At 37.0% G+C, this 16,737-nt stretch overlaps 1 protein-coding gene across 4 annotated transcripts in view; it reads right to left on the bottom strand.

Annotated features, from left to right (window-relative positions):
• Positions 1 to 16,737, bottom strand: part of LOC122401775 (slit homolog 2 protein-like) — a 285,181-nt gene that overhangs the window by 13,367 nt on the left and 255,077 nt on the right. For 3 of the 4 annotated variants that reach the window (XM_043404126.1, XM_043404127.1, XM_043404125.1), the window contains one exon: positions 884 to 1,488. In XM_043404126.1, coding sequence (XP_043260061.1) covers positions 884 to 1,235 — 352 coding nt within the window. In that variant the 5' untranslated portion in view covers positions 1,236 to 1,488. Of the gene's footprint in view, positions 1 to 883; positions 1,489 to 4,851; positions 5,383 to 16,737 lie in introns of those variants that run through there. The other variant, XM_043404128.1, reaches the window with a different exon arrangement.

Consider the following 16,737-nt stretch of genomic DNA (forward strand, 5'->3'; position numbering starts at 1 on the left):
TATTAAATAAAGACTTGTAAGATGAATCCTTGTTTTAGCTCTCAAAGCCTTGATTCACGATAATTTTTTGTCTGCAATCACAATTTATGCTCAACACAACATTTTAAACATGAAGAAACAATGTTTTATTCGAAATTTGGTCAGAGCACCGGAAATGTTAAGGTTTGGCAGACGATATGCATTCGTAATTTTAAAAGGCAACGTTGGTCTGTTTTTATAAACGACGAATATGTCAACCAACGCCTCGAGCTTTTTCTTTGACCCCTTGACGTACGATTTAATGTAATTTTTCAAACCTATACTATTTAATTTTGTTTAAATTTGTTCGTACAAGGAATGCCCACGAAAAAATATAGATTTGTCTCATGAATACTTCGTATGTAAATGTAAAAATGTGTTGGTTTTAATACATGAGACTTGATGACGAGTGAGTAGCCTTACGATAGTGAAACTTGACATCAAAAATTAATAACGAGTCAGACTCGTCATTGCATGACAAGGGATTAAAATGCTATAGTTTCTTAAATTTTCCTAATTTTTTGCTTAAAATAGGTTCAGTATTAATGGAAACCACCAAGCTTTAAGAAAATTTTTCATTTGTCGCAATTTAATCTCTATGATGCTGTATACCAACTATGGTTACATCGTCGGATAGGATTAACTAGTATTTAATAAAAGATAATAAAAAAGTATTTTCGTATAGTTTAAGGTTCTCTCCCTATGTTCCTAAAAGTCTAGCACAATAGAACTTTTAATTCTTTACGAAAAAAATAAAAAAGGAAACTTCGATAATCCCCTCTTAATATCTAAGCCTGGGAATTAATTTGTTCGGTTGACGCAGAAGTGAACGTGTTAATAAGGGGTTAATGACGCTGAAACTCACCGATAGAACTGAGGGAGGATTCCTCGAGCACCGCGAGGCTGCTGTTGTGGATGGAGAGGTGGCGTATGTCGAGGCCTAGGAACACGTAACGTTGCAGTTTCGGCAAACTGTTGTGCCTCAGTCTGAGGTAAAAGATGACCGTGTTCAGTTTCTCCTTGAGCTTGCTCATAACGTGGGAGATGTGAGTCACGTCGGTGAACTCGCACACGATGTCCAAGCCGGATTTCTTGAGGGAGCAGGAGCAAGGCGCGATATCATTGTGAGAAGGGCAGGGCTGCGATGTTTGTGCCATGCTCAGACCCATTATCACACACAGTGTCCAAACCAGCGTCCATAAGCCGTTCTCCTTCATCTTTTTGTCAGCCGCCGTTTCGTCTGTCTGACTTTTTTTTCTTTTGTTCAATTACCCCCCGCAGGCGATTCACCCTATCCTCGTCTTCGCCTAATTTGCTTCTCCCGCTCTCTGTCCCTCCGCGTCGGTTCCTTTCGGTCGGTTCTTTTTTCCTGTTTCGCCCTCGCTGATCCTCTACCTGCAGCCTGCTACTTAGCCTCTGCTCTTCTCATATCCATTGTTCTCTCTTCCGCGGTGCACCGGTACACCGAGTCTGAAAACATCAGACGGCGGTACTGTGAATAGGTACGGAACTCGTTTTTTTAGAATTTTTATTTACGCCAGGACAAATTGCTCGAAATACTAAGCAGGCAGACACGATCGAAATGGGAGGCGAGGATTGTTTTTAGAATTTTTCATTCGGCGTTTTATTTACGTCTATTCTTTTTACAGACGTTCGATCAGTAGCAGGATATTTTTAATATCCGTGATTATTAACGTAACTGCACTTTCGACCCTCTTCTGTTCTTTAATTGTCCCGTGTTTCGATTTCATCACGACGACATTAGACTATGTCGCCATCGATCACAGTACTGGACTAAATACGTAGCGATTTAGTGCAATGTCTGTGCAATAAATTTGTGTCACGTACGAGCCGCTTTAGTATGTGTTCGGGTAACAAGAGTTTGGATTCTACTGTCTATACAAGGTGTTCAGCCACTTCTGGGAAAGATTTTAATGGGAGATTCTAGAAGCCAAAATAAGATGAAAATTAAGAATATCAATTTGTTGATTGAGGCTTCGTTAAAAAGTTATTCAAAAATTAAATAAAAAAATTTCAAATCATTTTAAAAATATTATTTTTGGTTGCGGGGATCAATTACAATCATTTTTGGTGAATAGACATACCCCCGAAATCTTACGCACTTTCGAGAAAAAAATTCCTTACCGAAAATATAATGTCTGACCATGAATGAATGATTCTCCTTAAATTTCATGTGTTTCAAATCGTTCTGGGGAAATTATTTTCAGTTGCGGGGGTCAATTATAATCATTTTTGGTCAATACACATATCCTCGAAATTCCACGCACTTTCGAGAAAAAAATTCAAATAGGTGGACAAATTTTCCGACGAAATTAAAAAATTTCAAATCTTTCTGGAAAAATTATTTTCAGTTGCGGGGGTCAATTGCGATCATTTTTGGTGAATAGACACACCCCCGAAATCGTACGTATTTATGAGAAAAAAATTCGAGTACTACCATCGCAGCTGTTCGCAAATTGTCGTTCTACAGACGGAACTTTAAACGTTAATAACTTTTTAACGAAGCCTCAATCAACAAATTCGTATTCTTAATTTTGGTCTTATTTTGACCTCTAGAGTCCCCCATTAAAATTTTTCCCAGGGTTGACCGAACACCCTGTATATAGTAAATATATTTATACCACGTGGTCCGAATAAAATGTTTTTTTCTAAAAATACCAATGAAAGATTTCATTTATGATTTTAATTAAATGAAGGGGGTCCACTGGATTTTTAAAAATAGAAAGTGGTGTTATTCTTCTATCGTATCAAACCATTCTTTCTTGTGCATCCGAAGTCAAACAATTTAACTGTCTAACGATCAGACAGTAAAAAGCCATTTAACCAAAAATTGTACGCCCGTTTTAACCTCTTGCAATTGAGCGGGAAGGTCTTTTTCGAGCGTACGATATAAATAAATCGACGGAAATTCAGATATGATATTGTCAACTAGCAAGTTTGAATAACTGTCTCAGTTATTAACAGACGTAAACGAAGATCTATTTTCAAAGCTCCAAGACCATGTCATTTGTAATGTCAATTATAACGAGTATTTCAGTAGCCGTTCAAATCCCCGTTTGTTAGATTTTCTGGTTAAGATTAGTAAAATATTTTGAGGTCGTATCTTTTCGCGTTCTTTACATATTATTTTCTAAAGGCTGATCTTTAAGAATTATATATATTACTTTGAAAATGGAAGTCAGTGAACGTTCATCTTTATTAATTTTACTAGTGAATGTGAACCGAATAATTCGAGTTATTGTGGTTCTGTTAACGAAATAAATATACTCAAAAACAAATCGCGATTGATCCTTGTTCGAACAAACAAAAATTACTTTGATACTTCATAACGTATTTATTAGATTGTGCTGTTTGAAAGTGTTCTTTTCGTAGATCAAAATGAAATTGTATTTACAGAGAGTTGATCAATGAGAAAAATTGTCGAGGTTCTCCGCGATCTAAGAACCAACCATTATTATTATTCTGAAATATTTGTGCGTTTCGTACATCTCGTTGTCGGTACGTTTGTTGTACAATTACGTCTCGAATAATTTATTTTTGCAGCTGCAACGCTGCGCGTACTGTTGATTACGAAATTGTTACGGTAAACACAGTGGTGTTATTGCACGTCAAACAGGGGCGCGATGAGTTGCGACTTGAAAAATAAACAAGAAAATATTTTCCTTCGGGATCCTTTAGAAACTCGTTGGAAACCATAGATGGATGTTTGAAAGGGCGAATCATTTTCGCATCTCGAAGTTATTGGATCAAAATTCTTTGAATCGCTCTTTGAACGTTCGTGTGTTCTTTTCTTTTTAATTTTACAGACACCTTTAACAGGATTTTTCACTCTTCGATAAACAGACCGAAAACGTTTGACATCGATGGATTAAAAGTTACGATCGAGGAAAAATTTTGTTTGGCAGTCGAAAGAATAGCCGGGAAATTAAATAGTAACAGAAATTGGAAATTGGAAAAGTATCGAAGCCCGGAAAATGGATTTCGCACGATTTATCAGCGAACGAACATTTGTTCGTTTTTCGATCGAATTGGCACTGGAGATGAAAAATGGTACTTGTACAAAACATAAAAAACAATGATTGTCACCGAGTCAACATCCAATATCACGTTGTAGACCAGATTTTCAGCCTGAAAAAACTTTTATTCTGCGTACGATATACGAGGGTTGATCGATAGCCAAGAGGAATCAATGAAACTGATTTCAAAATAAAGCAAATTTATTCCACTTGAAACGTATATATTTATTTTTTTATATGCCAAACGTACATTTTTTGTAATTGTCGATTCGTTTGGGTGTACCGAGTTATTATTAAAACTATCACTCATGACATATTCATCACTTTGCATTGTAAATAGTAAAACTAATACTTTATATAAAATATTGTTTGCTATACTGATCTTAAGATTAAACTATGTTTTGAGAAAATAAACACAAAGCAAGATATATGAGACCTTAACACTAAAACTACCGACAATTATAATTTATTTGTACCAAAGAAATTGAAACGACAGATACGTAAAGAAACGTATAATGCAGTGGGAACAAGTGTTTATTCATTCCCTTATAGAAAATTTTTTACAAGTTATATTACGTGGACAATTAACTCTTTCACGTTTAATCTCTTTTTCGTATGCATTTTTCAATAATTGAAGCATCTGGCAGTTTTTATCATTGTTCAGAGGCGAACAGCGAGGGTCCAAAAAGTCCCAGCGTTGGCATTTCGATAAGAAAGATATAATTTCATCGAAAACGTAGTAGTAAAAAAAATACGAACTCACGGACCGAAAGAACAGAAGCAAAGGAACACGTACCGATCCATGTAGGGCAGGTGGTTGTTTTCTCCGTCTCTCGCGAAATATTTCCTGCGGGCGTATGATGCGAAACAACAGCGCGAGCCCGCGTAATCACTAGTCATCGCTTTTGATGTCGCTGCGCATCAAGAAACTTAGCCGTGTGTTCGATCGGATTAATTGGTCTGATCAAGCCCCGGGAGCTGCTTAAACGCGGGGGATCATAACGATCGCACGTTTCAACGAACGTTTCTTTCGACTCGAAGCAAAAAGTCCATCGCGATCATCCGACGATTGATTCGTTTTCTACTTTGTCACGATCGTGTCCCGATTCACTTCACTCGTCCCTCACTGTCGCCTTTGTTCAGCCACTCGACGATTTACCCGGTAAAGAAACACGCCTTCCGTCGACACCCTCGCCTACGGGAAACGTATTCCGTTTTCGGTACGCTTTCCCCCCCAGCGGGCAACACTCGGTAATTTCGCTCGTATTTGTCGGGAAGGCAACGGCCAAACGAAACGATCGGGTTGATCGCTGGTTGCTTGCGTCGCGTCGCGTTCACCAGTGAACCGACGAGTTTGTACCTTTCCGTTCGCGTATGGGTAGATCCAAGCACGTACGCGTTAATCGGCCGGTGCAGAACGAGCGCGCGAAGCGTATCGTCAATTTGCTGGAGCGCGGCACGGTTGGGTCCAAGAGTCGGCTAAACGCGGGCAGGCCGACGACGATCAGAACGAACCGAGAACGACCGAAATGGGACGGACGATCGGGGCGCCGGACACACGATTAATTAAAGGGGGAAGCGTGTGGTCGTTTTACAGCTAAATATCGACGTTCTTTTTATTTTTGCGTATCTTCTCGAAGTATTGATACAGTAGAGTTCCGATTATTTGGAACAGCCCGAATAACCGGCGTATTTACATAGACTAGTTTTTAATGTTGCGGATTATATTTCACGCAAATAAAGAAGTTATAGTCGCATGCATCCACCAGCGACGTCAATAGTAAAAAGTTGGCGAATGAGGCGTAGGAATTTGATATATTTTGTGTTTTATTAATGAATTGTAGTATTACATTACCCATGGTTGCGTTTATTAAAAATCAGGAATGAATTTTTAGGGAAAATCGACCGGGGGTCTGTGCAGAAATTTTTCGACGAAATTAAACAATTTCAGATCATTCTGGAAAAATTATTTTCGGTTGCTGAGGTCAATTACAATTATTTTTGGTGAATAGACATACCCCCGAAATCCTACTCACTTTCGAGAAAAAAATTCATTACTGAAAATATAATGTCTGACCATAACTGTCTGATTACCCTGAAAAAATAATATTTCAAATCATTCTGGAAAAATTATTTTCGATTGCAGGGGCCAATTACAATCATTTTTGGTCAATAGATATACCGTCGAAATCAGAACCATTTTCGAGAAAAAAATTCCTTACCGAAAATATAATGTTTGGCCAGGAATGTACCCCAGCATGCGAATCTTTAAAACGTCATAACTTCTGAACGGATTGAAGGATTTTAATTTTTCAAAATTCAAACTACGCGTATTTTAGTGAAGAATATGTAGACATTCCAAGAATATTCAGAAAGTTGTTCCTTAACCTCGTAAAGTGAGAAAAACCCCATAAAAGTGATCCAATTTTCAAATGACCATAACTCCTAGAATAGTGAACGTATCTCATTAAAATTTAGCATGGAAGCAGAGTTCATGGATACCTACAAAAAAGTATTAGACAACATTTCCGTACAGCGTCAACCAAATTTAGTAAACATCGAAAACGAAGTTTAAAAAAAAATCGACAGAGCGTAGGTGCCTAAATTTTTCGGGGAAATTGAAAAGTTTCAGATCATTCTGGAAAAATTATTTTCGGTTGCGGGGGTCAATTACAATCATTTTTGGTGAATACATATACCTTCGTAATTTTTCGCACTTGCGTGAAAAAAATTTAGGAAGGCGGACAAATTTTTCGGAGAAATTAAAAAATTTCAAATCGTTCTAAAAAAATTATTTTTGCTGGCAGGAGTCAATTACAATCATTTATTGTGAATAGGCATACTCCCAAAATCTTACTCACTTTGCAGAAAAAAATTCATTACTGAAAATATAATGTCTGGCCATAACTGTCTGGTTACCCTAGAAAAAAAATATTTCAAATCATTCTGGAAAAATTATTTTTGGTTGTGGGGGATAATTACAATCATTTTTTGTGAATAGTCATACCCCAGAAATCCTACGTAGTTTCGAGAAAAAAATTCTTTACCGAAAATATGTGTGGCCAGAAATGTTTGTCCGCATGCGTATGTTTAAATCATCATAACTTCTGGACGGATCGTACGATTTTAATGTTTCAAAATTGAAACAACGCGTATTTTAGTAACAAATATTTAGAAATTCTAAGAATGTTGGAAAAGTTGTTCTTCAACCCCGTAAAGAGAGAAAAACCCCATAAAAATGGTCTGGGCTAAAATTTTGCCATTTTCTTGTTCTCTTAAATAACTTCTACGTGACACTATTAACGAAATTAATATTATCACACTTCTAACAGACTAGACAAGACAATACTGACAAAATATTGATAGAAAACAACATTCGAATGCTTGATTCTACAGTTATGAAACAGTAACAAATCAGTTTTCTGTAGTTCATTTTTTTAGAATAAATATAATTCAAATGTTTCTAAGGAAACATAGATTGCTAACATGCTCTCAAATATGGGATATTTCGTTTCTTCAAATTTCAACAAGAATATACATAAAATTGAAAATTGTAGGTTGGTTTTATAGTTATGACACACAGTGTATACTATTTTGTATTCTCACAACTTCCTGGGACTGGAACACATATTAGAGCTTGCACGAGATTCACAGAAACGTTCCTTTCTGTGTATATGTCAGTGCTCTGTACCGAAACAGTGACATACGCGCAGACAATACTGTCCACGGTTTAGTTTCCCAAGATTCCTGCAGTCAACGGTTAAAGTATTTTTTACACGAAGAAAAAGAAGGTTCTGTTGCTTTATTCTAGTGTGAAGTGCATTTTTGTAGACTTTCTTGGAGAATTTTTTTGAATAAATATGACACTCTCTGCAGTCAACAAGGTTTACTTGTAGAGAAAAAGATAAAATTGGTGGCAATGCATACTCTCAAACATAGTCGCTCTTAAAAAACGTAGTCTCACGGTGTCCATGATTTCGGCCATTCTGTTTGTTTGAAATGAAAAAACATGAAAGATTCTTAATTAAAAAAAAATGGCAACACTTTAAAGTTATTTCATCATGAATTTTTTCATGTTTTTTGTTTTGCATTTAGGGGGTCTAAAGAAAGATGAAATAAAAATTTTGGGTTGATTCTAGTACGGGTTATGGTCATACATGTACTGAATGTGCATCCAAAATTTTAAGCCAATTGGACAAGTATTGGTCAAATATTGAAGATTCTGAGATATCATGGACACTATGTGATAGATGCTACTGTGGTTAACATCGTCGAATAGGATTAAAGGATAATAAAAAATAGATTAAAAAAATATTTTTGTCAAGGGTCTCTCTTCGTGCCCCTAAAAGTCTAGTACAATAGAACTTTTAATTCTTCTCTTTAAATTAAAATTTTAACGCTGTTACACGAGAATCCTTCGTTGATCAACGAGAAAAGCATTGGATCAATTTCAATGTTGCCCGTTTTCCGATTCGAGACGCAACTATTCGAGGCGCCACGACTCGTACACGGATCATGGGCCCGTGAACGTGTTAAGTCGACTAATCCCGGGGCTGGAATGGCCCCGGAGAATTTCCCGGTGGACGATCGTCCGGAGAACCACCGGAACCCGTGAAAATCACCGAGTCCGCTCGTAGACGCGGTCGTCGTCTTCTCGGTCCGTTGCTCTCGATCGACGCCCGGAAGCGTAGAATGGCTCGATCATCCGTGCGACACGGAAGTCAATTCACGGTGGAGGGTTCAGGCCAGAAGGAGGCGAACGATCGCGATTCGGGTTCGACGATGGGCGTCGAGACGCTTCGAGGGATCGATCGAGAAGCAAAAGCTATCGTCAGTGCCGGCCTCTGCTCGGTACCGGGACGCTGAGTTGCCGGTGACCTGGGTGTCCGTTGGCATCATCATTGCTCGGCTAATGGGCAGCTTCCGTCAAGGGGATCATGGGACACACGACGACGGCCGCGGCTACGTGGTGGACGACGTCATCGGAGATCTTACGATACTTCTCGCCCGTGATGGGAGTGGAGTTGGCCACGGCGCACCAGCGTTTTATTGATGCTCTCCTCTTTCAATCTGCTCTGGCTACGGTCAAGGAACGACGGTCGCGCGTCAACCGCTATTTCTTTCACGCTTTTGTATGTTCGTACGACGCGCGGGATATTAAGAAAATGCAACGCGAAACAACCACGCGAGGGTGTTTCCCGTGAAACGCGGGTATAATGACTCTGGGAGCGTACAGTTGCGCGCTAAATTACGCGGAAAATATTTGGAGAGCTACAGTCAGGGACAAAAGTAAGTGGACAGATAATGAAAAAGGATATCAATGAATTAATATAGCATTGCAATTACATGTTTTAGTTTTATTTAACACTAGAACTACCGACAATTATAGTGTGTTTATTTGTACCAAAGAAATTGAAGCGATAGATACGCGAAGAAATATATAATGCAATGGAAATAAGTGTTTATAGATTCTCTTATAGAAAATTACGATTTTTCAAAAATTCAGTCGAGTAAATTTTTTGCAAGTTTTATTAGAAATTACGAATGGGTCATTTTGACTGGTTTGGTAATTCTAGTGTTAATATGTATCCTTATAGTATATAGATTATTTGAGTAACAATTAAAATGAATATTAACAATCGGTGTAAACCCAAATTAGGTTTAAACAAAAAATCAAACAATTACAGAGAGACAGAAGTAAGTGGACCAATAACTAGTAATTACTGTATCGTAATTATGATGCTACAGTAATTAAATTTCATTGATATTCATTTTCATCATCGGTCCACTTTTGTCCATAACTGTATCTACGGCCGGAAGGGGCAGAAGTAAATTGTCGAAGATTAATCAAAATAGTACTGTTTTCATTTTTGTGCACGTAAATTGTGTTTAATGGAAAATAGGTGCAATTATAGAGGGACAAAAGTAAGTGGACACTGGTTGTGTTACTTTGTATTTATCAGTTAATGGTCGTACGGTTATCGTTAAAATAGTTACTTGAAAGCTGGGTCTTTTTGGACCCACATCATACATTTAGCAATGCTTGTATATTTTGACTTGTAACCTATAATAATGCAAAATATTTATTTTATCCACTCATTAGAAGACACAATAATCCTAATTGAAAAAGTATTTTTAAAATGTATTCGTACAATGACTAATTATGACTAAAATGCTGAATAATAATGTTTATTAAACAATATTTTTTAAACAAACATGTTACATGTATACTCCAAAGTCTGTAGAACAACAATACCAAATAAACAAAAATATTTATATTGTTTATATAAATATCAAGAAAAATGAACAAAATGACAGAAATGAACGCCTAATAAGTATTCGTACAGTTCTATAGCTATTATCAAGTGTACAAGTAATTTAAACATTTGTAATAAAAACAAGAAATAATTGTAAAATTAATATCTATAATTAGTATTTAGTAGGGTTTTCTTTTGATTTTATTATTGCAGCTAGCCTTCTAGGTACTGAATTAACTAAATTAGATGTGATTTTATTAGTAATATTATTCTATTCGTTGAATAAAGTATTTTTTAAATCTGTTTTAGATGAAGTTGTATATTTTCAAATTGCTTGTTTCAGATAATCCCACAAATGCTCGATAGGGTTAATATCTGATGATCAAGGGAGTTTTTTTTTCAACCCACTGTATTTTATTAGTCTCTGAAATATAAACAGACACGGAGTGCATAACGATTCCTAGAAACATTAATATTTTAGAAAATGGGGGAAAAGAATAAATGAAAAATAAGTGTTATCTGGGTTCGAAAAGACCTAGAGTATTAAGCTTTTATGAGAGCAACAGTGTTCGAGGACTGTCGCGAGAAGCATAAGTTAAATTTCATAATTTGAAATTGAGAAGTTTCTATAGTTTGGGAATGGCAGATTAATTTATTCGAAAGAATATTTTCTATCGAGACGCTTTGGGAACAAATCCATCGCGAGCGCCGCCTAGTAAATCGTATCTCCTTGAAACTTGTATGGAGAATAAAATTCTTATTTCATGCATGCAAAGTAGCCAAACCGGCAGACGTAACGTTTCATGAGAGACAGATTTTATCTAAGAAATCATTATAACTGCCCTGGAATTGCATTTCACCTGGCGAAAGAAATTCAACGAAGCGATTGCGCCCACGGAAACAGAATATAAACCGCGACTATAAACTTTCGAACCGACGCTCGTTACCCTACTTCTGTCTAAGGTGCTCGATTAGTTCGAAAATATTAAATATTTTACTATAAAAATTCCTTTCCTCCTTAAAACTTACTCTCACGTGTGAATTTAAAATCCGACTCTGGTAGTTTCTTGGGATTTTCACTCATTCTATTTCAGAAATATTGTCTTCATCATTCACCTCACTTTTTTATAGATTCTCAGTTAGAAATTCATATTAAAAAAATATGATGTTCAACATTTATCAAGCAAGCGAATATACGTTAATAATAGTAAATATTATTCCATAATCGAATCATTTTTCCATTAGGAAAACTGGAATTACGCGACTAGGATAGGATCGTGTTTATCGTGAATTCTGCGTTGACCGTGCATTACATTAAAATAATAATATTAAAAAACAACCAGATAAGACTCGCGAGGCAAATACGGTGAGCTTCGAACGACCGTTGAATTTTGTTTCGAGGCTTTTTATCCGACCTCCCTAATTTTAGCGATTCTTAAACTAATTTTCGTCACGAACGACGCCAATCTGCCAGCAGTCCGTCCCGTAATTTTTCTGCTTTACATGAAATAACCGCTTCGAAATTCCCGTGTAGCACGTAACGAGCAAAACGCTGCGGCGACGACACAAAAGGTCGCGGGCAAGTTTTCGCAAGAAGAAACCGCGCGTCGGCGTTATTTTTCCGCGTCCACGGCCGCCACAGGCGTAACTGCGATTCACCGGATCGATCTTTCCTCGCGACGCATTATCATGCACAAAGTAGTCGTAGTTCCTCGAGAAAAATCCCAACGACGCGACGGAGACCCGGGGAGATTCGTCGTTAATCGAATCCATCCGTAAAAAGGATCCCTGAGTGGAAAATTCGATTCGACGCGTATTAAGAGCTTTGATCTTTCCGTCACACCGAAATGCACTTAGACCAGAAATAGAAAGCCGCTGTATTATTCATACTTCGTCTTACATCCGTGTTCGAGTCGTGAAATTTTGAAATATTTGCTCCATTATAGTCGCGCGAATTACGAACGGTTCGTAAACGTTACGTTTCCAAAAAGTGTTATAGGATATCGTCTTGTACGGGTAGTCCTTTTTAAGACACCCTAGGAAAGGATTTCTCCTTTGGCTCGGTTAACAAATTAATTAAAATTCGCACGCTGATCCTAACAAAGCGATTCTAATCCTCGTTGGGAATTCCGTCGAAACTTTTCGCGGGGCCGCTCGTTCCCCGAGCATAATAATCTCTGTCACATAAACTTCCCTCTAGTTACTTAGAATATGTTTGTTAAACCTAGATAACTCGGCGTCCTAATTAGAAGCTGCCTCCCGACGAGCATCATCTTCACTCTAACGTTACGGCAAGTTATGATAACGCACGTTTTGTCTAATAACTCAAGCAGTTGCTGTTGAAACATTTGCGCATGCTCCCTCGTTGGGATTAGTTAATGAACTCCGTTAGACTGGCGAATAACTGACATCGTTCTGGATCGTGTTACCGCGAATTCTGCTCGTAATGTATTTACTTAACGTGGGAGACGGTTCTCCCTGCTTTTAAGCAATTTCGGGCGCGTCTATCGTGGGACGTTTATTTTGTTTGCGTTGCCGCGATCGATAAATAGAATATTCATACGCTTCGACAAAGCCAGAAAAATGATAGCGACTACGGCAAGTGGAACGAAACGCTGTGGCAAATTGAAACATCCCGGGAACTTCGAGCGTAGATTCGGGAACAATTTCGCTACGAACACTCAATTAATACAACTATCTAAACGAGGGGTTCCTGGCGTGTCCACCGTCCCACGTTAACTGCTGGACAGCTATCGAATCGATTCGTTTTCGTTCTCGCAACCGATGTCCCGTGGAATTGTACAATCTGACAGAAGGAACACCCTGTTGAATCGAGCGACATCGTCCGCACAGGACTGCAAAGTTAGGTTTTGCGAACAATTTAGATTCAACGGAGCGCACGTAATGCGAGGGAATCAAGTTCAGGGATGCATTCCATCGAAACAAAATTAACCATGTTACGACGCGAAATAACAATTACGATTTATTCTGTGTTGCAGCGTAACAGTAAATTCATAAAGCCAGCGGATGTAGAGTCAGACCTTTCATACAATCAAGTTTTGCCTATAATCAAGTGTCATTAAGGGGGGAGTCTCAAAATCAATTTTTTTTTTTGCTTCATTTTTTAAAAGTATATATATTTAAGAATGTACTGGTAAATTTCGAGAAATAAATGTCAAGTATTGTGGATTGTAAAACATTTTTTGTATAGTCCTCGCGGTAATTACCGGAGTTATTGCTTCGCGTGATTACCATGTACAGCCCAGACGTTACTGTTTCGAAAGGTTTACGACAGGGTCAAGACACATTTGCTGCTATTAAAAGTTGAAATTTGAGCGTTTTTGTCATCTAGGTGCCAATATTCTGGAAGGAATTCTATATGGAGCTGAGATTGATGAGTACGATTTTGCAGACTTTAAATGCGTTTCTCTCGAAACGTTACTTTGAAATTTTCACACGTTGTTCCACATACTAACAGTTCTCGTCTGTACCAAAATCAAATTGTTATAATGAGTTTATCATATCTTTTTTTATTAAAAAGTTGCAAAAGAAACGACAAATTTTGCACCTTTAAGCTTTCACCATTTTGTCAATTTGCAACATAAATTAATTATTTTGGTGCGGGCGATAACTGTAAACCTACCAAATAAAAATCTTTTTGATTTTTTCGATTTAGTCAACCTTGAGAGCTGCAATCACCTACGCCAGTGTTTAAACACATGTTTACTGCGGACGTGATAACAACATTAAAAGTTAATAAAAATTAATAAAAAAATTATCTTGTATTCCCAAAGGATAGCTAAGCAGACTGCAAAAAGGAATCATAACGTCAGATATAACATTTCCTTAAAAAAAATTAAAAAATATGGTTCAATGTTCTATCATTCATATGAGACTCCCCCCTTAAGACGGCTATTTAATTATTAAATTCATTCAAATCTGCATGACCCTCCAAATCCAGGCGTTCTATGACTTTACTACCTGCAATAACATCGAAAACCGGTGTCAGATGTTTTATGGCGAGTCAGGTATCGTAGGAAACAACTCAGACGAGGGAAAATTATTAAAAATAACCGTTACATGCCGCCTCCCACCGATCAACTTCGCCTCCAAACTGATTGGCCAGTATATTGACAATTTTTGACCAATCTAAGACCGATGCTGCCTCCCATGGCATTGGTTAGTTTCTTGGGCAACCTTGGCCCAGAGATCAGATTAAAATTGACTCTTAAACACCACTCATCAATAGTATATTCAAGAATTTGTACATTTCGGCTATCCGACGTAGAATAAATTGTTATTGGTTGTTACAAGATTCCACTGATTGTGATTCAAGTATTTACCTTCTGTATCCCACAAATATTCACTCGTCATTAACGTTGACGTGTGAAGTTAAGCATATTAGAAAGTTTCTTTCATCAAATTTAAATTATTTTGCTCAACCCCTCAACAAAGCAGCTTTGCACAATTTTGATTCGATTTTATGTGATTCGCTATAAACGAAAAGAAACTTGTTTCTCGCGAATTATTTTCATTTATTTTTATCGAATGCAGGGAAGTATAATATAAAGAAGATTTCTTCGAGATTTAATTCATCCCTTATAACGTAAAGTCTCAGTCGTTTAATAAGCCCTTGGTTTGGCACGTGAGACTAATTTCGCGAGTAATTCGTGTAAAGTATTAAATTCTACACGCGACACTATATATCTTTGTTTCTATGTTTCTCAGACTGATTGTCTAGGAAGTGACGTTGAATTTCCCACCTCTGCTGTCTAACCTAGAAAGTTTCGACTTCCGGAATTCTATGTTATCTCAGAGAATTACTATACTCCAACGTAGAAATGCACATAAATCACTCAACAAGACATGTTTCTGACCTTGCTCTTCCACCCTCGCTACCCATCAAAATGTCACGGTTCCTTTTCTTACTCAGATATTAGAAATTTTCCTACTGCTTTCATCCTGATTATTATTAATAGCCTTTGCTATACTGTCATTCTGTTACAATCGTCTGTTTTTGCTTCCCCTTAATCCACTATGCGTTACTATTTTTTAGAACAGTTCACTTTAAGGGGCCTTTCTACCTTGTGGGATTAAAAAAATCGATATTTTTTTTTTTGCATTTTCCTTTAGTATGTAGTCTCGAAAATATGTCTACCAAATATTAAATTGAAATTAGAAAAACTAACGAAGTTATAGCCTGTTGAAATGTACCGCGTGCAGGTATAACAACTGGACGTGAAACTTTAAAGCTGTTTTTCTCGAAACTACATTTTTCGGCACTGCGTGCGTGATAACTAAAAAACTATTCAAGATATCAACATCAAATTTATACAGTATCTTCAGAACTGGTCTCCCTATAGCATGAACTACGATAATTGCGATATATGCAATACTTTTTCTTTTATTAACAAAAAAGCAACCAAATATATGAAAATATTCAGTATTTTTTCGTAAAATAGCTGCCATTTTGCCATTTTTTGTTTTTTTGAAAAGATCCTAGTTCATGCTATAACCACACTCATCTATATTAAGAATATCGTTGGTTTTAGGATTTCGAATGACTTGTTCGCAAGATATCACGTACGCAGTCGGGTGCCGTTCGTAAAAACTGTTGTTTGATGATCAACAAAAACAGCGTAATCAATAGATATTATGCGTTGCAAAAATTCGTAAATATAGCTAAATATATAATAAATGTATCTACAAAATCCGGAATTAATCGCTCTTTAATAACCCGCAAAAAAAAATCACAAAGAAACACGTATTTTTCATGCCTACAAGGTAGAATGGCCCCTTAATTCGATTTTAGTATTTAGTTTTATTATCAGTTTTAGGTGTTGAGTTGAATGAACAAAAAGACTTTCGTTTCAATTTTAATTTAACGCGATTACCAGAGACAGTGTTGCAAAAAGTAGAGAATGTTAATTTCCATATTTTAACATGCAATCTGTCGCGATCTATTTTTATTTCACGTTTCCTATATTGCAATTTACCTTGCCCGTTTCGATTGTTATTTTCTCTCTATCATTGGCACTTTTGCATCTTCCACAAATTGACGAACGAAGAAAAGACAATTAGACAGTTTTTAATTATCGAGGTAGCATATTACTAATCGAGGATTCGAACGCACTGCAACACTTGTTTACTCGTGTAATAGCTGTATTTAACTTGTTAATGGCAACAGTTAATGAGCTGCGACTAGTGGCACAGCTAAATGATAATTACCTATTCCATTTGAAAACACAATACTGATGATAACGATTTCGAAATCATGGCTGAGAGCCGTATAATTTTGATATCTCTTTAGAGATCCAAATACGCTATCAATATCTGTCGTCGATCGTTTCGTTTGCAAGTCTTTGAATATTTCAACGATTGAATCCCTCGGAAGATAAAAAATTCAGAGAATAAAAATGGCTTTT

This window comes from Colletes gigas, unplaced genomic scaffold, assembly GCF_013123115.1.
Source record: "Colletes gigas isolate AHSC1104 unplaced genomic scaffold, ASM1312311v1 Colletes_gigas_Sc00028, whole genome shotgun sequence".
Taxonomy (NCBI): Eukaryota; Metazoa; Arthropoda; class Insecta; order Hymenoptera; family Colletidae; genus Colletes; species Colletes gigas.